This window comes from Lissotriton helveticus, chromosome 11 (assembly GCF_964261635.1).
Source record: "Lissotriton helveticus chromosome 11, aLisHel1.1, whole genome shotgun sequence".
NCBI classification, from domain to species: domain Eukaryota; kingdom Metazoa; phylum Chordata; class Amphibia; order Caudata; family Salamandridae; genus Lissotriton; species Lissotriton helveticus.
The window spans coordinates 853192402-853216164 of NC_136072.1; the positions used below are offsets into that span (position 1 = coordinate 853192402).

General features: G+C 44.1%; 1 protein-coding gene across 1 annotated transcript in view; it reads right to left on the reverse strand.

Annotated features, from left to right (window-relative positions):
- Nucleotides 1–23763, reverse strand: part of SRRM4 (serine/arginine repetitive matrix 4) — a 251361-nt gene that overhangs the window by 73045 nt on the left and 154553 nt on the right. Inside the window, exons 3-6 of the mRNA XM_078667089.1 lie at nt 11838–11930; nt 9980–10051; nt 4798–4824; nt 317–367 (exon numbers count right to left, since the gene is read on the reverse strand). Of these exons, the coding sequence (XP_078523215.1) occupies nt 317–367; nt 4798–4824; nt 9980–10051; nt 11838–11930 (243 nt within the window). The remainder of the gene's footprint in view (nt 1–316; nt 368–4797; nt 4825–9979; nt 10052–11837; nt 11931–23763) is intronic.

Here is a 23763-nt window from a genome sequence, read left to right on the forward strand (position 1 = left end):
GGCAGCCATGCCAACTTGAAATAAAAGTGTGTACAAGTCACTCACTTCCAGCAATACTGTTGAAGCATCCTTAGTTGTTTCATGCAAAATGCACAACAGTCTGGCCATCACACACTCAATGCAATCCTGAATGCAAGCACCCCCAGTCAGTTTCAGTGCTGTAATGAATTATGGTGCTGACCACTGGCAAAATCCCTCCCAAATAAAGAAATAAAGTACAGCGAAAGGGACAACACTACCTAACAACTAACCAGCTGCATGTTAGGTTTGTGAGTGTATGCTCCCCTGGAGCTTAAACAATGGGAAATTAACTTACTGTTTTCTGTGTTTTCTTTCTTCTTTGCTTTTACTCTTTGGGCTGGAGGAACTAGAGAAGAAGAAGAAAGAGGCCATAAACTTCTCCACAGACCATGAACTCACCAAACACTCCACAAACATGAGCACACATTCCATAAGCAATGCACGTTGTGACCAGGGGTATAAAGCAGTGCACTCAAGTCATTTCAGTGCATGGCGAGCACCACACTTCAAGGAGCCTTCTGTTCAAGCCAAAGCTTTGGTTTAACCACCCCTCACTCTCAGGGCCATCCTCAGCCTTTTACACGGCGGTCCCCTCATTTCACGTTACGCCACTGGTTCTGGAAATGGGCAATTGGGCCCTCATTGCGTCTCTGCTAGAAGCAGCTTTACCTGTCTGTTGGCAGCCCTATTATTTTCCAAAACATTACATATACTTAGAGTGGGCTTTAAATCAGCCCCCCCTTGCTCCTGATTGGACAGTTTAGTTCTCTATCTTTTGTTAATGTGATCTCACTCGAGTTGCTACAGTCCTGAGTGTAAGGCTCTAAGGCCTAGATGTAGGTAAATGTGAATTACCGATTCATAAATACCGAATTTTACCGATTCGGTATTCATGAATCGGTAATTCAAATGTAGGTAGAAATTCGGTAACAAATACCGAATCGGTATGATTCGGTATTTACCGATTCTGTAATTACAGAATCGGTATTTGTCATTGATTCCTATGGGCCTTGAAGCCCATAGGATTCAATGGCAGATACCGAATCGGTAATTACCGAATCGGTAAAAATACCGAATTTACAAGGGGGACAGGGTGTCACTTTGACACCCTGTTGCACCCCTGTTTCTGGCTTGTGTGCCATGTGACACACATACATGCCCTTAGGGCATGTCTGTGTTCCACATGGCACAGGTGTACATGCACAGATGTGCATGTACACAGGAATTCGTTATTTACCATGGAATAGTGTTCCATGGTAAATAACGAATCGGTAAGGGCCTGTGGCACTGATTACAGTGCCACTTACATATTGATTTACAGAATCGGTAAATTTACCGATTTGGTGTTTTACCGACTCTGTATATTTACCGAATCGGTAAAATTACAGATTCTGGAAATCAATGGCCCCCTACATTACAAATCCCAAATACCGGTCGGTAACGGCCGAAATCAGCCGCTACTGACCGGTATTTGACGAGCTACATCTGGCCCCAATTCAGTCTTCATTTTCATATTCACATCTAAGTGTACTGATGTCAATTCAAGCTGCACATCAGAATGCATTGCAATGCCAGATTGAAAATCAGCAGCACATGCAGTACCAGTATACTTCTGCTTCCAGAAACCAGCTGCCTCTCCAATCACTCATTGACTGTATCCTTGCCTTTGACTCTGTACAGTACTGCAAAGCATTTTGACTAGGTTTGTGTCATACAAATGACACATGGATGTATTCAAACATGTGGAAACAGATCCCCAGAGAGCTCTGGTCTTTCTATGACACCACTTAAAAACACATTGTCCCTTGAATAATAAATGCATATTTATGTCTGCAGTCACAACATGTGGTGCTGGAATTGTTTCTTTAGTAATAAAGGAAAAGCGCAAGCACTTATGGGTAGAGAGCTAAAATTGGAATTGAGGTGTGCTTCCCCTTAGTTAGGGATAAGTTGAAGGTTCTGCTCATGGATCTCCTTCAACTTAAATATGGGTTCTGTTTATGTTGTTTACGCCATTTACACGGTCTGGCCTTCAATGAGCCATAGCAAGAATGTAAAATCTGACCTGGAAAGAGGGTAAAGGCTGAGAAATCCATCTGGGAGGACTTGATGGTCTGGGAGACACTCAACTACAGGTGTGTTCTTGGGATCTGTGTGTTCTAGCTGCAGGGGGAGTGTAAATGAGGTAAGAGGGGTCTATGGATATGGATAGGAGTTGGATGGGCCATCTAAGACTAAAGTGGAGAAGGAGCAGCGTTGAATAATGGAGCAGAATGGGGGCATCTGTGCGCATGGCGAGAAGTGGAAATGCAAACTGTAGGTAACCAGAAGACATTAGAACACCTATAGTACAGTCTCCCTAATATTAAACTACTAACACCAAGTATTAAAGACAAAATGAGGAGTAACAGTGATTCCATATTTCACACTTGATTGTTGAAATTCTAGTTTGTGTTACTAATTATGTTATACCAGGCTTGTGTCTATTTCTAAAAGGGCACTGAGGAGTGGAATGGAGCTGGAAGTCCAGAAGTAGGTAAGAAGAGACATTGGGCCTGAATAGGAATGGCAAGATAACCTTCAAAGGATGGATCAGTCCCTAGTTCTGAAGGGACTGTGAGTGACATGTCAGACTGCAAATGAGGGGTGGGCCTGCAAGCGTGGAAAGGATTGGCCAGGAAGCCTGCAAAGTAGCGGGAGAGTTCACGGCCTTGCAAAAAATCATGCAAGTAGAAGGGTGGCGTCACCCTTAGTGCAGGAGAGGAGAGTGATTTGATTGTAAGAGGCATTCAAGACTGATTGGGCATGAAATGCGCCCAGGGGAGGCTTTCTTCCGCTGAACACGTACCTCAGCTGCAGCCGCAGCAATAGCTTTTGGAACATTGAAGCGGCTCAGGAGATATGAGATTATAAGTGTTCTGTGTAAGAGGAGTGTCTCCTGAGAGCCTATGAGTGAAACAAATTACAGAGCATTGACTCTGTAAAGGGCGAAACATCACTGCAATCTCATCCTTAACATCACCATCAAAGGCTGTTGTAGATTAAATAAAATGAAATGCCCACACACTAACCAGTCAGCAGCAGATATAGGAACAAATGCTAATTTCTTGACAGCCTGGTACCAGTGGTGTAAGGTAAAATTATGTTGTCTATTTATAATCTAGAATATTATAGACCCCTCCCTGTTTGTGTCGGCTTGCTGGTTCACTTACATGCAGACGTCCTCAGACGATTGGGGCAGTAGCGTAACGTAAAATGATGGGGCTCGCCTGCAGAATGTGATGAGAGCCCCCCTGACAATCCCACATCTCACAGACATTCACTGTCCCCCACTCAGCTGTGACTGAGTGGGGGACAGGGCCGGACTGGGAACCAAAACCGGCCCTGGCAAAGTGATCGGCCAGCCTCCCCCTGAGGGGGTTGGGGGAGCGACCGAGTTCTTTACCAGGGCCGGTTTTTGGCCGTTTTTGTTACAGGGCCGATTTTTCAGCTATGCAAAAATGGCCCCCAGGGGCCCAAAACCAGCCCCCACCCTTGCGGCCCACCGGGGGATTGCCGGGGCCCGCAACGGCCAGTCCGGCCCTGGTGGGGGACACCTTGAAGGGAAGGTGGAGTCCTGAAGTGTCAGAGCCCCCTTAGCTGCAGGGGCCTGTGTTACGCCCCTTGATTGAGGCTCCCTGTGGGGAAGGGCCCTGCTGCAGCCTAGTAGCTGCAGGAGGCTGCAGTACGCCCCTGCCTGTGACTGATGACAGGCTATGTGGGCTAGGGACACGGTCATAGATCGTCTATATTAGTTAGACTGTCAGAACACAATATCTGGTCTGTAAGGAAAAGTACAATTATTTTCTTTTATTAGTGTAAGAAGAAAGAAGGAAATTAAGGGGCATATTTATGACACTGTCACACAGTGCAGCACAGAAAGTCACCTTGCTGCGCTGTGTGACAGGGAAAAGGTAGGAATGCGCCATATTTAAAAGAATACGGCACATTCCTGCCTTTTTCCCTACCCTGCTGCAGTTTTCCTGCAAAAAACAATCCCCTGTGCTGCAGAATTCGGCAAACACAGAAAGAGGAAAAAACAAGGAGAAATAAACATATTTCTCCTCGTTCCACCTCACCTGGGGAGGTGAAGGTTTTGGGCGCATTCCCAGATCTACCACTTCTGGTAAATTCGGGAATGCCTCAAAATCCATGGATGTAGCGTGGGAACACCCACACAACCCCCATGGAATGCCTCTCTGGGGCAGAGGAACACAATGCAGTGATTTGCACTGGGTTGCATGACTCAAGAATCATGAAGCCACTCAGGGCCACACAAAGTGACCTCACATGGCTTCATAAATCTGATTTTTGGATTGTGTTGTTCTTGCATCACATTACAATGTGCAAGAGCAACACGACAGGGCTCGTAAATATGCCCCTAAATGTTCTTTTGTGCTTTATGGATGAGAAGCATTTTTTTGTACGGGGAAAATGAAAAAAACACTGCATTTTATGAATGTGGGCACCTGTGGTCAGGTCTAGTCAGACATGGGATTGGCTAATTTTTATGCAATGTCACAATTGGACCAATCATGATGTTATATTTCAAACACTATTTTAGGACATTGAGTATCATGCACGTTATCCCTGGTAGCATAATGACTAATGTGTACATCGCAAACAGCAGCTAAACTCATGAAATTCAACAACTATTGTTTTCCATATTACTAAGAAAACTGCAGATTTAAATACAAAACACTTATTACAACTTATCGCAAAGTTCCAAATCCTTACCTACGTCGTCCTTTCTTGGAGGATGACCTAGAACGACAACAAAAATATCCCTTAGACTTTAAGTAAAATGTTTTCTAACTGAGCAGTCCAACAGTAAGTACAAGTGGTTGATGAGTACTCAATGATGCTTGCAACATTAGGCGGGGAGGACTGGGAATAGGAAAAAGGCAATCACAATTTACATTGAGCGGTATCTTGGAAAGCTTCAGTAGTTTAGTCATTGATGGGTGGCGAGCATGATCAGCCTTTCGTGGCGCAGCACAGAGCACAAAAAAGCCTGCATTGCCACTGCTTGTGCAGTACCGTCAATGGACGCCACTCTGCAACGGGGAAATTATGGTTCTATTGATGTTCACGCTGACACAATCTATAAGCATTGCAATTCCAAATTTAAAAAATGTCCACGTATCCTTAAAATGAAAGGGAATCTACAAGCTCATCTCCAATCAAGGACACCTTCATGCTCCCTCAACCTAAATGAGTACATAGAATCCAGTTGGGTGTCCAAGAGAGAATGTGATGCACCGTGAATGCCAGTATCAAATGACTAGTGCCACCATATTAGCTAGCAAAGTTATACCACCCTGGTGTTCATGGAATAGAGCAGGCACAGCATCTTCCTCCTGATGACTGGTTCTTCTTCAGAACGCCTATGCTAGTACATACACCGCACCACTAGTACTCTCACAACCATTCGTTAAAATCATAGTAAAGGGATAAACACACTGACAGGCAACACCTTTACCCCGCATAAAGGTTAGGCAGAGGGTCAGAAGACTCACATCTCCTAATGCTGAAATAACCCCAAAAAACATCACTACACAATGCTGTGGATGGCAGAACACAAGACTCATCCCTCTCTACAACACCACTTTAGTGAGAACCCAAAACGACATACCAATGTGTGCTCAGTCACTTCAGCATTGGTGTATGGATAGATCACAGGCCAAGCAATTGATGGCAAGCACTATTTAAAAATTGCTTAGTGTAACTTACATATGCCATCTCCAGTAGCTTTTGCTTATGCTTCTGGGAAAGTATTCTTTCTTCTTCTGGGAGACACTTACATTTAAAGAAGTAGCAAGTGAGGGCTCACTGATGTTTTATTACCGCCCAATGTGCCTTCTTCTACCTGGATGATGTCAGTTTGGTTAGAGGAGTGTACCTGATGGTGTTTGGAGATGTAGGGCAAAATTGAGAAATTATGTTTTGCAGACGTAATTTTCTCCACCACACTAGTTATTTTTGTCTGATACACAAAATATTTTATTTGCGGTAGTGACTTCCACATGGAAGAGTTCATATGTCAAGTATGTCTAACTGAGTAGTGATTCATTCATAAATGTCAAATAATGAGGGCCATTTTGGGTCAGTCACATTATTGTTTAAAACGCAAAAGGGGCTTCTTAACTCATCAATGTATGAAAAGTCTGGCTACACTTACAGTTAAAATGACAAACCAGTGGTTGCACTACTCCATATAGACCCCCAAAATATTGACCTACAAGAATACCATGCACAGAATATCGAGGGGCAAAATATCCAAAGGTAAGTGCATACAGGGAGGTAAAGATTTACTCTTCCTAACTCCACATCACCGTGATTGGAGATAGCTATATCACAACAGTACATTTATGTGTTTTTGGGTATTGATAATCCATACCTACATAGCTGTCGATATTTTGGTTTTGATATTTTATTCTCAATATTCTGTGCCATTTATATATTGGTTTGATATTCAAGGCACACACCCAATTAGTCAGTAGCATAAGGTTCATAAATCAAATTTTCTATCAGACAAAAGGTTAACTGGTAACTTCAAGACACTTAGACCACCAGTTGCATATTTTGGACGCACTTTGCGTGTTGAGCCATACATATCCAGACTGACCCTAGCTGACACCAGTTCTGTTTGCTTGTCACTGGGTTTGAGTTTGTCTTTTAGTATATTCAGAATATGTATAATAGGCAGTAAAAGCAATATCCTTTATGGGACATGTTAAAATATTGTTTTCTGTATTTGAATGTTAATTGTTCTGAGAGTAATATTACTGTCATATAAGGTGACACCTAGTCTGTAGCTATATAAATCCAAAGCAATATGGTTCCTGTTGTGAGGCCATGTTGTGAGTTGTAGTTAGGGAGCCCAGGTGTCTTCTCTAAAGCAACTGAATGCTCACTCTTGTTGCTCATAATGTGTGCATTCTTGGACTTTTGCAGGATATAAAAAGTGGCAGATATTCCTTTATCATTTGCATGCAGGTTGGATACAGCTGACCTGGGTTACTACAGTGTAGACAATGATGTAGGGTGAGAGTTTGTATTAGCCTCTTCTATATTTAAAGCAACTAAAGTTTAAAATAAACAAGATCAAAACTTTCTCAACATTTTTAGCTAAATGTTTCATTGTTTTATTTGTTTCTTGTAGTTTGACATCTCTATGGTGTATTTAACAAATGATAACTGAGAAAAGAATATCATTACATTAATGGCACTGTACTAGGTTGGTGAATTATGCAATTAATATAAAATGACTATTCTACATTTAAGAAGATAATGGCATATTAATAGGTCACCTCTTCTCTTGAGAATTGAGCAGGTTTGGTTCGGCCTGATGTACCATTGACTTTGGCCTTGTATAGCACTGCCTTTTGGTTACGTTCTTTCTATACGCATAAAAAGTCCATATATACATACTTTTACACTGAAACAATCATATACTTTTTCCAAAATAGAGGATTGGTTAAAGGACTACATACATGAGTAAGAATTTGCTCCTCAATATTAAAATTATTTATTTTCATATAAGCTATCCAAGCAGAGGAGCATGATTGTTTGCGCTAAGTCTCATTAAAGACCGACTGACCTTGTTATGAAGTGCAACTTAGTAAATTGAATAAAACATTTGTAAGCGACACCGAGACATCTAATGTCAGGTCTTCAAGAATCACAAATAAACTCTTATCTTTGTTTATGGTTTTGTGAATTCATTACTTGAAATGATTTGTCCTGATTAGACTGAGTCTATGTCTTTTGATGGTTATGATAACTAAATATGGTGAATAATAATCCCATATATGGAAGTATTAAGCATCTTATCTTTGGCAAACGAGGTTTTTGTTTGAATATTTATAAACATTATGTAAATAGTTTGTTGCGTGATAAGTGATATACAATGCTATTTAGAATGACCTTGATGTGTTTCCTTATATAACTGTTTATTTTTTTTATTTTATTTTTAGATTTACTATGCAATCTGCTCTCCAGGGACATTACAAGTTTACAAAATGTATGATTTTGTTCCAATTATTATGCCTTGATGTTGGTGGTCTTCTTATCACCAAAATGTTGTATTAACATTTGAGTAATATTAAGTGAAATCAACTAGAAGTCGCAGTTTAAGGTATTTTCCCTGTTGGCTTTCTGGAAATGTATGGCCATGTTTTTGTGGTCATATTCCAGACTGGTATAGATGTCTATAGTACACAGCATTATAACCAATACTTGAACATATACGTAGAATGGGTTTTGCATGCTTCTTGCTTAGGATATAATGGCTTGTGTAAGGTATTTCAACTCTTGCTCCTGTTAAGTGGCTTCCCTTCATGTTCTTGTGCTTGTCGTACCAGTGGAGCACTAAAGATTCACCAGGTGTTTTGATAGGTAGAGTATATCCTTCCACTGATCAAGTTATGCACATTTTCTTTTTGAAAGTTTCTGTGGCATTTTAGCTTTGGCCCTTACTGGGAGTGCATGTTCTGCTCCCTCCTCTTTTTCTCGAAGCCCTACCCTTCCTTATACCACCCCTATTATTTTTGCAACCCCAAGCACTGCTGGTGCACAGTGTCTCTCTCTCCTCACTTCCCCATTTCGCACTCCATTGTATCCCCACTGCTGCCCACCACCCAGCTCCTAGTAGTGAAACGGCCATCATGGAATGGTATAAAAACATTATTTTGAATACTGATTGTTAACCCGTTTCAAGATGGCCATCATCTTGCATCTATACGTAAGCCAATGGCAATATTAGAAGCATATCAAAATAACATTCCAAGATGACTGTCCACCGCTAATAACATTGCCAATGTATGAATCACTCTTCTACTAGCAGTAACAAAGCCAATACCAACAGCAAACAAGCATTGGCAAACAGAGACTGATTTGCTTTGCAAACACATATTTTGTATGTGTGTTTTCCTGAAAAGATTTCTCTGGTAGATATAGGAGAGTGATTCACATTGTAAAGATTATGATACTGATTATGTGCTTTGTCTGTGGTAATTGTTTTTTAGTATTTTTTACTGTTTTGTATATGAAGAATCCATTTCACATTATTGAAGATATGGTAGTTGTACATAAAACGTAGTATGCCTAGACCTCAAATTCATAACAGTTTTCCTTGAAAAGAGATAAAGCCTTAACAAAAGAATGAATATATCCAGTTGCCCTCTTTTCTTGAAATAAGTGTGCTCTCAATAACTTCCTATTGTTGGAGAATTTTATATCTAGCGATCATTCGGCAGCACTGTAAGTGCCATCATATTCCTTTGAGTTATTTCACTTAAAGTATGCACTGAAAGGTCCTGAAGAAAATATCGCTTTCCAATTGTATAATTTTATAATGCCACATGGAAAATAATTTTCCCACTCACAGTTCTATAGCACACACTGAAATTGTCAAGTTATACAAATGTTCAGGATCATCATGACCTGGTGCCAGTTGCAGTGTGTAAATGATTCTGCTGAGCAACACACATGCGGTATGAGCTATGAGAAATCTTAAATAAAGTTATAAGCATATGACTTTTCCAGTTAACCTTCGGACAACAATTACATAATGCCTAATTGATGCCCATAGACTTGGTTCATGTTACCTCCATGGCCCTCCAACCAGTGGCAGACTATATTAGAAGAGATGTGGAGAAAATGAAATATCTTTTGAGCTAAGTCTTCAAGCAATTTTCAAACATTTATTCATCACCACTTAAAGCACCTAAGTCTTACATAGACTATCTCCTTAACACCAGTCACTTGATGAGTTAGCTACAGCACTAAAACGGGTCTATTGATCAATTTGATGTTTAAAATAATGAATAACTAACTCAGCATAACCAAGGATGAAAAACAATTTCTGGGGCCAGAGGGGATAACCAATTCATTAATTTCTGTGCGACCCCAATACCTGTTTCGCTTGTGTTTTTTGGAGCTTTTCTTTTTCTTCTTCTTTACTGGTGACTGACTGTACGACGGAGACCTATAGAAATATTAGAGACACTTGATTTAACACAGACAGCTATCAGTATTGGAATGAATTTAAGAGGTTATTACTTCATATAGTTTCATCAGCAAAACAATTTGCCGTGGGAAAACACTTTATTAAGCAACGACGGGGAAAATCACGTGAACTTATGTAACACATTTTTCCCAGTGGTTAAGGCAACTACATAAACTGTATCACATGCACCCCCACACCCCTCTGTTACTTGCACTTGCCCATTTCAATTTGTAAAAATTGACTTATAAGACTTCTTCCATCATAAACATGTAATTACTGCAGTGTCTGCAGTCCTTAATTCTGCTTTCTTGTTCTGATACTGGTGTGATTACTTTTTTTTTTTTTAAGTTTGGGCACATTTTGGCTAAGTGACTTTGAGTTCGACTTCAAGTGGTCCATTAAATTGGGATTCCTGATCAAACTCTGCCCAGTGATAGCAATTACAAGTAGTGTGATGTTTATCGCACCCGGCAGATACCATGTCAAAAACTGCGGAAATTTCACAAGGGGCAAAGGCCTGGTGTTTACTATGATATGAGGATTTTGATGCATTACGCACCACAATCTGCAAGCTATTCTCCAGAAACTCAGAATGTTTATTAAATATCACATCTAATAAATGCTGAATTCGTCAGGATTAAATTTGTAGCAGGTGCCATAGTAAATGTATCCAACAAGGCCAATTTTTAATCAAGTTAATCACTTCCTTGGTGTTACTTACTAGTATTAATGCTCATTTTACACTTACTACATTTTGTTTACAATAATGACATCTACATGTGTGTGGATATTTGTCAGTGAACAAACTAACTGCAAGGTCTCCTCTTCAGTAGGACAGATGTTAGCTTTTGACAACGATGGATCAGTATCCATGAACAAAAGAGCGGAACAAAGTTTGAAATATTAAAACTAAGGAATAGGGTCTAGAACTGGAAGACACTTATAAAATGAATGAATGACAAATCATGGAGGCATGGCTGAAAATGTAATGACAAATCATGGAAGCATGGCTGATAAATTTAATGACCAATCATGGAAGCATGAAGCATGGCTGATATATTTAATGACAAATCATGGCAGCATGGCTAAGAAATTTGCTGACAAACCTTGAAAGCATGGCTGATAATTTTAATGACAAATCATGGAAGCATGGTGGATACATTAAATGACAAATCATGGCAGCATGGCTAATACATTTAATGACAAATCATGGAAGCATGGCAAATCACACTCCTGCATTATCAATAAATATCTGTATTAGATGTAATGATAACTTGCTTGCATTTCCAACATCAATATCTAGGTTGGGCATACTTTGGTTAATTGTATCAATTTTGTGAGTATTGTGAGCTAATATCTGGGGGAGGATTGCAAGCAAATCATTGGGGTCCATGCTGTTTTGCACTGGTGACCAATCAATTTTTCACCACATTTGCATTGACCAACAAGTGCAAAACGCCCTTTTCAACCGAAGTGGATGTTGTAAATGCACTCATCTACAAGCATAAAAGCCATTTTGCTATGTGTATCAGTATAAAGACTGGTGAAACATCGATAAGTGACTAGTACAACATTTTTCAGCTACTAGGACAGCTAGTAAATTGAGTACAGTTACCTTAGGTAATAGTAACACCTGCTGTTTGCAGTTCTCAAAATAAAGTTGTTATTATTATAAATACCATAAACATTAAACAGAGATGCAGGGGGGTTGCTGCCAATGCCAGTGTTGGAGAAGACCCTCCCCCCGCATCCCAGTGACACTGACCTCCTTCTCTTCTTGCGATCCGACTTCTTCTTCTTTTTCTTCCCTTTGGTCGAAGGTGTCAGTTTTGAGTGAGCTTCTTTTGTACATGAAGGGCTTTGGTGAAAAAGATGGAACACAGTGGCATTAGAAACGTTGGCCAGTTGGGTCTGTGGCAAAGCCATACGGTTTAGTATGGAAGTGATTACATTTACCAGCAAAAACCAGTGAACAAGTGCAAGGAAAGGGGTTTGGACATATAAAGGACAGCCATGAAGAGGATCCCAATTAATTTTAGCTCGATCTTAGAGCATGCTTTCAGTATTCAGTAAGGCTTATTGGATTCTGCAGGTATATTTAACCAATTAAACACCCCTTAATTTGACTTTTGGTCGCATAAAATGTACTGCCAGCAATCAATATTCTGCAAATGCACCTGGTTGAACAATTTGCAGCAAAGCAACTGAAAAACCCACTAGGATTTTTTTTTATAAACAAACATGTTTGGCAATAATTGTGCCCCCCATGTGCGCCTTGAGGGGCAGCAGTGCTTAAAATATAACGTTTAAGTAGTTACCACGATCCCGTCTGGCTTGCAAACGCAATTTATGGATACCTATTTTTCTAATAAACCCTGCAGCACTGAATGAATCTACACTTTCAAACCTTAACTTTATATGTAGTTGTTTGGGGTTGTTGTGAAGCACTCCAAACCACCTTGTGGTAGTCTAAAAGTGTTTTGAGTCGGATACCTCAATCAGTCAACAGTCATGTGTCAACAAGAACTACAATACAATGCCACTGCTTCAGTTCTAAAAAAAAAAAGACAATATCAAGAAAGTGCTGAAACCGAAGATTTCTTCAGGACCCCACAATCAGGTTGTCAAAGTTAAGGATGTTGAATACGAGGGGTGCATAATCTTGAATCCACCTCATGTCTTTTTCATCCAGAACCAGACTCTCCCGTTAACTTTATCTTACTCTTGCAAGTTATGTTTCATTCCTGATTTCTCCCTGTGTCACTATTTTTCCACCTGCCTCTTCCTCGTTCTTTCCCACTTTTGTGTTTTTTTCACTCTTCTTTTGAATCAGATTTTGTTGAGAAAAAAAGTAGTACTGGTCCCAAAAAAAAAGTGCCAGTGAAACTCACCTACAACCACTGGCTCAAATTAAGCACTGCCATTATACATGTATGGGGATCAGTAATAAAAACAAGGTTGTAAAGCTTTAAAAAAGAAACGTCGGAATCTGAATTGATCGCATAAGATGTTTCTGTGAAATTTCACAAAATATTTCAGGCTTGCACCTGACTTGCGTTTCTAAGTTCCTCGTGGTGGGAGGAAAAGTTCAGATATCTGAGAGAATAAAAATCAAGGCGAGCAAAAGGGAGGTGTACAGAACAATGAAGCAGATCTTTTCTTTTTGGATTCATTATTAATGAGGTTAGAGTGGACAATCTAATGCACAGATACTCATAGTACGGCCCGTGGACCTCCAGCGGCCCGGCAAGCCTTCCTTGGCGGCCCGTGGACCTTTCAGACATTGTACCCATGTTTTAAATACATAGAAAAATTAAGAGTGTCTGCAAACACTGCCGGTTGCAGCAGTGCGACTCTGAGAGACTCTACTGCTCTGTGGGGGGCCGGGCGACCAGTGATAGTCCGAGTGGAGCTCCAGGGGCGAAGAGGTGAAATACAACAAAGCCTCATTAACATGCAAATGGTCTTTTAAAGACCTGTGAAGTGCTCGGGTGCGTCTGTGTGTGCCTGGGAAGCTGTCTGAGCCCGGGCACACTGAGGCAGGATGAGATGACAGAGGGAGGTAGAGGGAGGGAGGGAAAGGAAGGGAGACAGAGGTAGACGGAGACAGAGGTAGAGGTAGAGGGAGACAGAGGTAGAGGGAGGGAGGGAAAGGAGGGAGATAGAGGGAGAGAAATGGAGGGAGAGAAAGGGAGGGGGAGGGAGGAAGAGAAAGGGATGGAGAGAAAGGGAGGGAGGGAAAGGGAGGGCGACAGAGGGAGAGGGAGGGCGGGAAAGGGAGGGAGGGAGAGAGAGGGAGAGAAAGGGAGAGAAGGAGAGGGAGGGAGGTAGAGATAGGGAGGGAGGGAAAGGGAGGGAAACCGAGAAAGGGAGGGAGAGAAAGGGAGGGAGTGAAATGGAGGGAGACAGAGAAAGAGAGAGGGAGATAGAGGGACGAGGGAGACAGAGGGTGACAGACAGAAAGAGAGGGAGAGGGAGAGAGAGAGGGAGAAGGAGACAGACAGAGAGGGAGACAGACAGAGAGAGAGGGAGAGGGAGAGAGGGAAAGAGAGAGAGGGAGACAGAGTGAGGGAGACAGAGTGAGGGAGAGGGAAGGAGAGAGAGGTAGACAGAGAGAGAGAGAGGGAGTGAGACAGTCAGAGTGAGTGAGACAGAGGGAGAAAAGGAGAGAGGGAGAGACAGGGAGAGAGAAAGGGAGAGACAGGGAGAAAGAGAGGGATAGAGTGAGAGAGAGAGAGAGAGAGGGAGAGGGAGAGAAAGGGAGAGAGACAGAGTTGGAGAGAGGGAGAGAGAGGGAGGGAGAGAGAGGGGGAGAGAGGGAGAGACAGGGAGGGAGACAGAGGGAGAGGGAGGGAGAGGGAGACAGAGGGAGAGACAGGGAGAGAGATGGAGAGAGAGGGAGACAGAGAGAGGGAGACAGAGGGAGGGAGACAGAGAGAGACAGAGGGAGAGACAGGGAGAGACAGAGAGAGAGGGAGAGACAGGGAGAGAGAGTGAGCCAGAGGGAGCCAGAGAGAGGGAGACAGAGAGGGAGACAGCAGGAGATAGAGAGGGAGACAGAGAGGGAGGCAGAGGGAGAGGCAGGGAGAGGGAGACAGAGGGAGGGAGAGAGAGGGAGGGAGGGAGACAGAGGGAGATAGAGCGAGAGACAGGGAGAGAGATGGAGAGAGAGAGGCAGTGGCGGCTGGTGACATTTGAAAGTGGTGGGCATAAAATGATAATCATACTGCACCGTAGCGAGCGACCCCGAACCCCCTAAGGAGGGTTCGGGGGGATTTCCCCCTGAGAAAATTTTGAAAAAATAGTGGAAAAATGGTGCATTTTCAAGCAAATTTGAGAAAGCAGGAAGGTTAATAAAGCAATTGTGAAAGTGCAGATATTACAATATTAAAGAGATGTCATATAACATAGGTAGCTGCTTATCCCTTTCCCATATTCAACAAAATAGCGTATTGCACTGTGAATACAAACACATACACACACACGCACACACACACACACACGCACACACACACACATGCACACATACTCATAAATATGTGTGTTAACTTTTAAAAGAAGGAAATGAATTCTGTATAGGGTTTATTGTGCTTTTACATTCTTACTTGATATTACAAATTCAACCTTCAAGCGCTTACTTTTGCAACAACCACAAGAGATTTATATGTTTTTAAGATCTCTGTGTATCCATCCTGGAAACAGCAAAATTGAACCAAAGATTATATGTTATTCATTTTTTAATTTAAAAAAAACAGCCTGCATATCTACTGTTTACTTTTCATTTCTACTCCCTGTTCAACAAAGAGCATAATGAATTAATTAGATTAAAAATGAATGAACCCTCACTAACATCAAGCTGTACTATCAGGAGTTAAACCATGTAATCTTTAATATTGTACGATAGCCAGATTCTTTTGTTGCTACTCGCTTCTGAGGGCATTATTCCGCAAACAAAGCTCTTGGTACCAGAAACAATGATTTAGTAACAAAAATGAATTTTCATAGGAGGAAATATTTGCGGTATTAAAGAGATGAGATTTGTATTCACCTAACACCAGTTTCTTAGATGGGCTGAATGCTAATGCTAGGGATGCATTGTTTTCGTTCATGTAACCATATGATTGCTTCATGATGAAATGTGCAAGATGTGAATAGTTTCGTGAAGGCCTTAAGTTGACAAGAAATAGAGCATACCATGGTGAAAGGGTGTAATATCATTCTTATCACCTCCCCTTTTATGTCACTGGAAGTGTTACATGCCTCATAGCATGCCTGACCTGCTATGCTCTATATGTTTTCATATCTTTAAAAAGATAGGAGCCTGCCCAGCACCATGAGGGAAGGTATCAAGGTGGCTGCCATAGTAACATGTTTGGGAATGTGTATATCACGATAATTTCTCACAATTCTTATTGATAAACCCTCTGCTTCCCATCTGCCACCGAGTGGGCTTTACACTCACAACGGACTAAAAAGTTTGCAACTTTTCAGTAGTTTCATTTTTGTAACTCCTAAAGGTCCATCTCTTCAGACTTTCTTTAGCTCAGAGTCCTTAGACCAAATTGATTTCCACACAACTGCCCTCCCATTAAATCTCTGTACTCTATCTATGCTGCCCCCACAGTGAGTATAATGTGTTCTTGCATCTCTGCACTTACTTCATCTCATCTCTTGCTATTCTAGTATGGACCACCTATTCCCACCTATTCTAACTGCCTCCCTTCCACTCCGATCCTTGCTTCCACACAGCGCTGAGATGCCCCAGGGTGAGATGAGTGCTATATTAAAAATATTTAATATAACATAACCAGCGGTGCTACTCACATATAGCCTCTTGCATCCCCAAATGCCTTATTACCATATTCTTATTGGACTCTTCACTGCTGAGAGGCTGTGTATCTTGGCCTATTCTCAAACCATATTTATCTCGCATTGCATAGGGCGAAGTTGTCCATTCACCATATTGGAAACTAGCTAGCCTCAACCACTCACTCGAACAGTTTAACATGTGGTTTAAGGTCATGAAGCTATCTGCAACATGTTTATCAACAGCCTCAAACCTGAGATACTTGTGACTGTCACTGCATTTTCTGGGCCAATGCCTTCCCTTCAGTACCGCTTTCTGCCCAATTATTACATGTATAACAGTGACGTCTGGCAAGTGGTGAGGGGATAAGTGCAATTCATAATCATAAAGTTATATACATTTTGGCTCTCCTAATCAGGTTGCTTAATTTAGTACAAAACAACGCGTAGTTACACGTGTGTGCCCAAAAATGTTTGTGTGCCAGGCCCAGCATGATTTGCCAGCCTTGGGATGATGGTGCATATGTCTGGTGATGTGCGGAAACACAGGGTCCAACCTGACTAATGCGACCGTGAGAAATAAAAATTCACCTTTTTTAGTTCCTAAAAGGTGTCTTCCGGTCACGTGGCTCTCTACGTACCTCACTGAGCATGCAGCACAAAGCTTTTCATCACAACCCATTGTGTGTGCTATGTAGGCATGCAATTGTGTCAGAGACAAACTGTACACCCTGTCTGAGACTAAGCGTGAGAAGAATGTACTCAACTCCCTGGCGATCTTCTGCAATTCTTTTCATGCATGATGCAACTTTTCTTTATGAACAGACCTAACAATTTGGAATCCTTGTCTTTAGCAACGAGAAACAGAAAGTAGGGGTGGGGGCAGCAGAGGTAATTGAACTGACTGAAAAGCGAACTGAGGCAGATTTCTGCCTAAAATATAATTCTCGACACATATAAATATGGTTCTTACATTTAAGCACATAAAGAACAGCACATCAAACAAAAAGGAGGAGCAGTGTAAAGCATACCAATACATGGCATTAAAAACTGGAGCGGACTGTTGAAAAGAGCACAGTTTTTATCTACCACATAATTTATTATTGGGAGGCCTGTTGTCGGATTGGGGCAGTATCCTTACAGTCAGGAGAGGGCTCCAACACATTAATATTGGGGCTCTGTCTCGGCTATAATTCAAAGGTGCAAATTAATTTACTGTTGAAATGTGGTTTCTATTCCGGGACACTTTCATTCATGTCCATGCCCAACCAAGGCGCACGTCTTTCTTTCTGTGGGAATTTAGAGTAAGCATTTAAACGTCACATCATTGTAGCGGACGCACTCTAGTTGTTGCACGTCACGTAGGCGTGACGTGCGACGGCCTCGGCGGCAAGCTGCGCGCGCAGCCTCATTGCGCGCTGAGAACTAGCACCGAAGGAAGCGCCGGCCGGCGCTCCTCAGCAGAGATCCCAATTAAATAAATAAAGTGCTTATACACACAAATACAGCGTCGTGCATATCATTATAAGCACCTACTTTACAGTGGCGACGAGGGTGGGATTCACCTGGCACCAAGTAAGGAAAAAAAAAAAATCGAACCCCCACCACGTGGGCAGCAGCACAACAGGCAACCCCCTGATCACTGGGACACAGCGCAGAGCGGCGCTAACAGGCCAGAGTGTGGAGAGCACAAGGGGGCAAGACTGAGCCACCGAGGACGACAGGCTGAGGAGCGTGGCAGTGCCACAGCAACCGGAGGGGCGGCGCAGTGGCCGGAGAGGCAACACCGCAACCTGCAGAAGACCAATAATCGCAAATACCTTACCAGCGCAACGGGGAAGGTAGGAACAGAGCTGGCTACCAAAAGGGAGGAAGAGGGGACCAGAACTAGGAGTCCCCAGGAGGACGCGCATACAGAAGTGCAGAACAGTGCCCCAGGGAGCCCCACCAGCAAGGCGACTGAGGTCAGGGAGGTGAAGATGAGCACACCGGCAGGCTATGCAATTGCGCCGGTGCAGTTCCTACCGAAACCTGGCGAACCCCTGATGAAGTGGGAAGATTGGAAGGAATATATTGATAATTTCATAGGGGTCCTAGAGGATGAAAATGAAGAGAAGTTCACCCCCCAAAGAAAGAAACGTATCCTGCTGCTGAACCTGGGACCGGAGGGTCTCAGGATTTACAAGAGCCTGGTGCCCAAGAAGAGAGAGGATAACGACACGGACGTCTATGCCCATGCAGTAGAAGACCTGGATGAGAGGTACCGCCCCACCATATGTGTGTCTGTGGATAGGTTTAACTTCCAGCAAAGGAAACAATGGGCTGGAGAAACCATAGAGGAATATGTAGGGGCCTTGAGGAAACTAGCGGCCCCGTGTAAATACGCACTGTGGGAGGATGAATTCATAAAAGACCAGATCGTGATGCACACGACGAGTACACAGGTCCAAGACAAGTTGTGGGCGAGCGGCGACACCACGCTCAAAGAAGTAATGGTCATCGTAAAAAGGGCGGAGCTTGCCAGGAGGTGCGCGGCAGCGACCAAGAAAGAAGTGGTCACCCCAACAATGGTGAACAGGATACAAGAGGGAGACCATCGTAAGGACCAAAGAGGAAGAGACCCACCAACCAAAGGAACCAGTAGATGGCAAGGAAAACAAACAGGGAGCGACAGCAAGAAATCGTGCTACAGATGTGGCAGTTGGTCCCACGACGCACGCGACAGAAGATGTCCCGCATTCCGAGCCAAGTGCCTACACTGCGGCATCCTGGGCCACTACGAAAAGGTGTGTAGGAAGAAACACTCTAAGGAGACAGTGAAATGCGTCGAGCAAGGGGAAGAAGATTTGGAAGAGGTTGCAGAGGAAGAGGTGGTCACCGTCCTGTGCATTTATGACCAGGTAATGAGCATAGAAGGGAGGAAATCCACAAAACCCATCCTGGACATGTCAATGGGAGGTATCACCATCACCGTGGTGGCGGACACAGGATCCCCCTTCACCATCATCCAACAGGCAGTATGGGAAGAAACATTCAGACCCAAGTTGGGACCGGAGTTGGAAAAGTTAGACATCCGACCGGTCACCTACAATGGCGACCGCATTCCAATGTTGGGGTTCCGCCGCCTACTGTTCGAATTCAGGGGCCGGTCAGCATGGTGCAAGCTGTACATTGCGGAGAAAGGACCCTCGGTCCTGGGATGGCTAGACCAAGGGGACCTAGGAATAAAACTGGACCCAGGAGGAAAAGAACAAATATTACTCACAGAGCAAGAAGAATGGCCAGACATGAATAAATGGAAGGAGAACTACCCGAAAGTGTTTGGTGGCACAGTGGGACGGATGGAAAACTTCCAACACAGGATTGTGCTCAAGGAAGGGGCCATTCCGGTAGCCCACAAGGTGAGGAATGTGCCGATTGCGGTGAGAGAAGCAGTCCAAACTGAACTCCAGGAACTGGAAAAGAAAGGAATAATAGAGCCGATAACCTGTGCAGAATGGTTGGCGCCCCTGGTGGTCGTAATGAAGCCAAATGGGAAGGTCCGGCTCTGTGTGGACCTAAGAGAACTGAATAAGAATATTGTTGTGGAGAAATTTCCCCTCCCCAGGATCGAGGAAATGTTGACTAAGACCAGGGGGGTGCAGTGGTACTTCACCATCGACTTGACCTCAGCCTATCATCAAATTGCACTTCACCCGGACAGCAAACGGCTCACATCCTTCATCACCCCGTTTGGATGTTACCAATTTTGTCGGATGCCTTTTGGGCTGGCCTCCGCAGCCGCTGTCTTCCAGAAAATGATGCACCAACTGTTCAGAGACTGCAAGGATGTCCAGTATTTCCAGGATGACATCTTGGTGATGGGCCGAGACCAGCAGGATCATGATCAGAAGCTGGGAAAGGTGTTGAAAACACTAGAGAACAAAGGCTTCACGGCGGAGTGGTCGAAGTGTCGGTTGGGACTGCAGTCAGTAACGTACCTAGGTCACGAGATCGGACGACAGGGCGTTACCCCCAAATCGGAAAATGTCAAAGCCATCGCTGAAGCACCGCCGCCCAGGAACAAGGAAGAAGTCAGGTCGTTCCTGGGGATGGCGGAGTACTACAGCAAGTTCGTGGTACACTTCGCTTCCAAGACCCACAACTTGAGGTTGTTGACCAGAGACAGCACAGTGTTCCAGTGGACACCAGAAGCCCAAGCAGAGTTCGAGCTGATCAAAAGGGATGTCACTGGAGCTGTTCCCCTCAAAGGGTACGACCCACAAGGCACCACTGTACTGACGACAGATGCCAGCGACAAGGGCCTGGGTGCTGTACTCATGCAAGACAGAGGCAGAGGGGAAATGGAGACCATCAGCTTTGCGTCCAGAGCCTTGTCAGACACGGAAAGCAAATACAGCGTGATTGAGAAAGAAATGCTGGCGGTCGTATGGGCCATGACGAGATTCCGGCAATTTCTGTGGGGAACACGCTTCCTACTCAGGACAGACCACAAACCGTTGGTGAAGGTGCTGACGTCGAGTGGACATGCCAGTGCCACCCCCCGGATATCCAAAATGTCTCTAAAGTTGCTCGAGTTCAGGTACGATGTCGAGTACATTCCGGGGAGCCGGAACCGAGTGGCGGATTATCTGAGCAGGGCAGCTGCCATGGAGCCAGGAGAGGAAGACCATGTTGGCAGTGGGGAGTTGGTAGCGCTAATAGAGGATCAAGAGAAACTAATCAGCCTACAAGAATGGACAGAGTCATATGAAGAGGACACTGACATAAAGGAAGTGAAGGGGTACATCGTACAAGGATGGCCGGACAAAAGGAACGTGAGGACAAGTCTCAAGCCGTACTTCGAAGTGCGGGAAGAACTGTCGTTAGGAGACAAAGGAATCTTCATATACAGAGGGGACAAGGTGATTCCCCCAAGGAACCTCACTTCAAAACTGATGAACTTGCTACATGAGGGACACCTGGGCATAGGGAAACTCAAAGCACGTGCCAAACAAAATTACTGGTGGCCAGGCATGGACATAAGGGCTGAAAGACATGTCAGAGAGTGTCCCCAATGTCAACGGGCGGACAAGACATTAAAACCATTGAGGCCAGCGATAGGAAAGTTTGACCCCCCTTCTAATCCGTGGGAGGAACTATCCATAGACATTTTGGGACCGGTCCTAGATGACCAAGGCACACAGAAATACGTGTGTGTACTCATGGATCGATATTCGAAGTGGCCAGAGTTGAGAATAGATGAATCTATGGACACAGAGAACATCCTTAAATTTCTGTCAGAGACTTTCACGAGGGAAGGAATACCTAAAGCGATCTTGAGTGACAACGGACCCCAGTTCACGTCAGAAAGGTGGAACAAGTTCATGCAAAGAAATGGCGTCACGGTCAAGCATACTGCAATCTACCATCCGGCTGGAAACGGTTTAGTGGAGAGATTTAACAGGGTGGTGATGGGAGCCATACAAGCAGCTATATCAAGTGAACAGAACTGGGAGAAGGCGCTAGAGAACATGGTATGGGCCTATAGAATAACACCCACTGGTACGGGGTATAGTCCATTCCAAATACTGAGAGGACGTGAACCCTTTACCCACGATAACAGAGTGTGGAAGGAAAAGCTTATCACTAGTGAATGGTCCCCTGCAGTGGTGAGGGCCAACCTGGAAAAAGCACAGACAGTTTACAGCAACCACTACAACAGACGAAGGAATGTCAAAAGCACAGGTCTGGAGCAAGGAGAGTGGGTAAGAGTAAGATTGGCCACCCTGCAGAAGAAGGGAGACAGCAAGTACAGCAAGCCGCTGCAAGTGGTAGAGGTGTATGATCGGGCAGCCCTATTAAGCGACGGAAACGTGTGGTCCCAAGACCGCATGGCCAGGTGCAATAAGGTTTTGGGCTGGGAGCAACAGGGCACCGATTGGGAAGACAATGAAGGTTCTGAAGTGGAAAGGAGTCAAGAGACCGCGGAGCAGCGAGGCGGAGTGAGAGCAGGAACGGAAAGTGAAGAGGAAGGAGAAGATGGAAGTCAAGGAATGGAATGGGACAGATTGGAGAGAAGCACGCATGAAGAGGGAGCTCTGAACGAAGGAACAGTAAGCAATGAGTTGCAGAGTCAAGAGACAATGGAGAACCCAGTCAGGGTCACGAGGAGCGGAAGGCAGGTGGTAAGACCTTCCAGGTATCGAGATTTTGAAATGGACAATGAACTGTAAGTGACTCTTCTTGTTTGATAAAAAGGGGGAGATATGTAGCGGACGCACTCTAGTTGTTGCACGTCACGTAGGCGTGACGTGCGACGGCCTCGGCGGCAAGCTGCGCGCGCAGCCTCATTGCGCGCTGAGAACTAGCACCGAAGGAAGCGCCGGCCGGCGCTCCTCAGCAGAGATCCCAATTAAATAAATAAAGTGCTTATACACACAAATACAGCGTCGTGCATATCATTATAAGCACCTACTTTACAATCATCACCGTAAACGTATCTACATTGTTTAATTTTAATAAACTGGGCTGCCACAATCTGTGCGGCGCGAACCTGCTTCCAGATCCGCAGCCCGTCATTAGGATCTGCCTGATCTGCAGAATTTATGACCTAACGGGTGACTTTTAGAGGTAATTTCCTGGCTAGTTGAGTACATAAAAAATTATATGAAATCCCGTGATTAGCACCGAAAAGCAGCTACAGCGAATACGGAATTCATTATGTGCGGTATAGAACACGGGTGTGCTTCGTACAGAAGTTTCATTTATTATGTATCAGATCCACAGTAAAAAAAAAAACCTAAAAAAAAAATGTTGTTTCTCTTTGGGACTTGCCTCGGAGTGGTTACTGGCCTGAGAAATTAGGTTGAAAACGGTGCAGGCACGACAAGCAAAAGACTGAAGCTGACAGGCGGCGCGGTGCTGATCCATAGGCATCTGCGCGGAGAGCGGTGGACCAACAGAGAGTCGGGGTGGGGAGAAGACAGGCAGGGTGGCATGCACATGGGTGCTTTACACTTGACTCACATGATAATTATAATTTATTATTTACCGACAGGGCGGCACAGTAAAAAACTTACGTGGACGCAAAAGAAGCACCAGGCGGTCCGGACCGTCCGTCCGTAGTAGGCACAGTCAGCACAGTCAGCACTCGGCACACAACGACGAAGAACTGGTCACGCGACTTGTCTTCGATAGTTCTACTTTCACTTTACGTGTTGTTGTGTTCTTCTGGAACTTCTGGCAGCAGTGGCCGCGCGGGGTGACGTCCCAACAGTGTAGAAATGGCCAATCACCTCGACAGGGCTGGATATAGCCATATGGTGATTGGCCATACAGTGTGGCCCCTCAGCAGAGCAGCCAACACCCACGCGCGGCACCATCCTGCTGCAGCAGCCAATCCT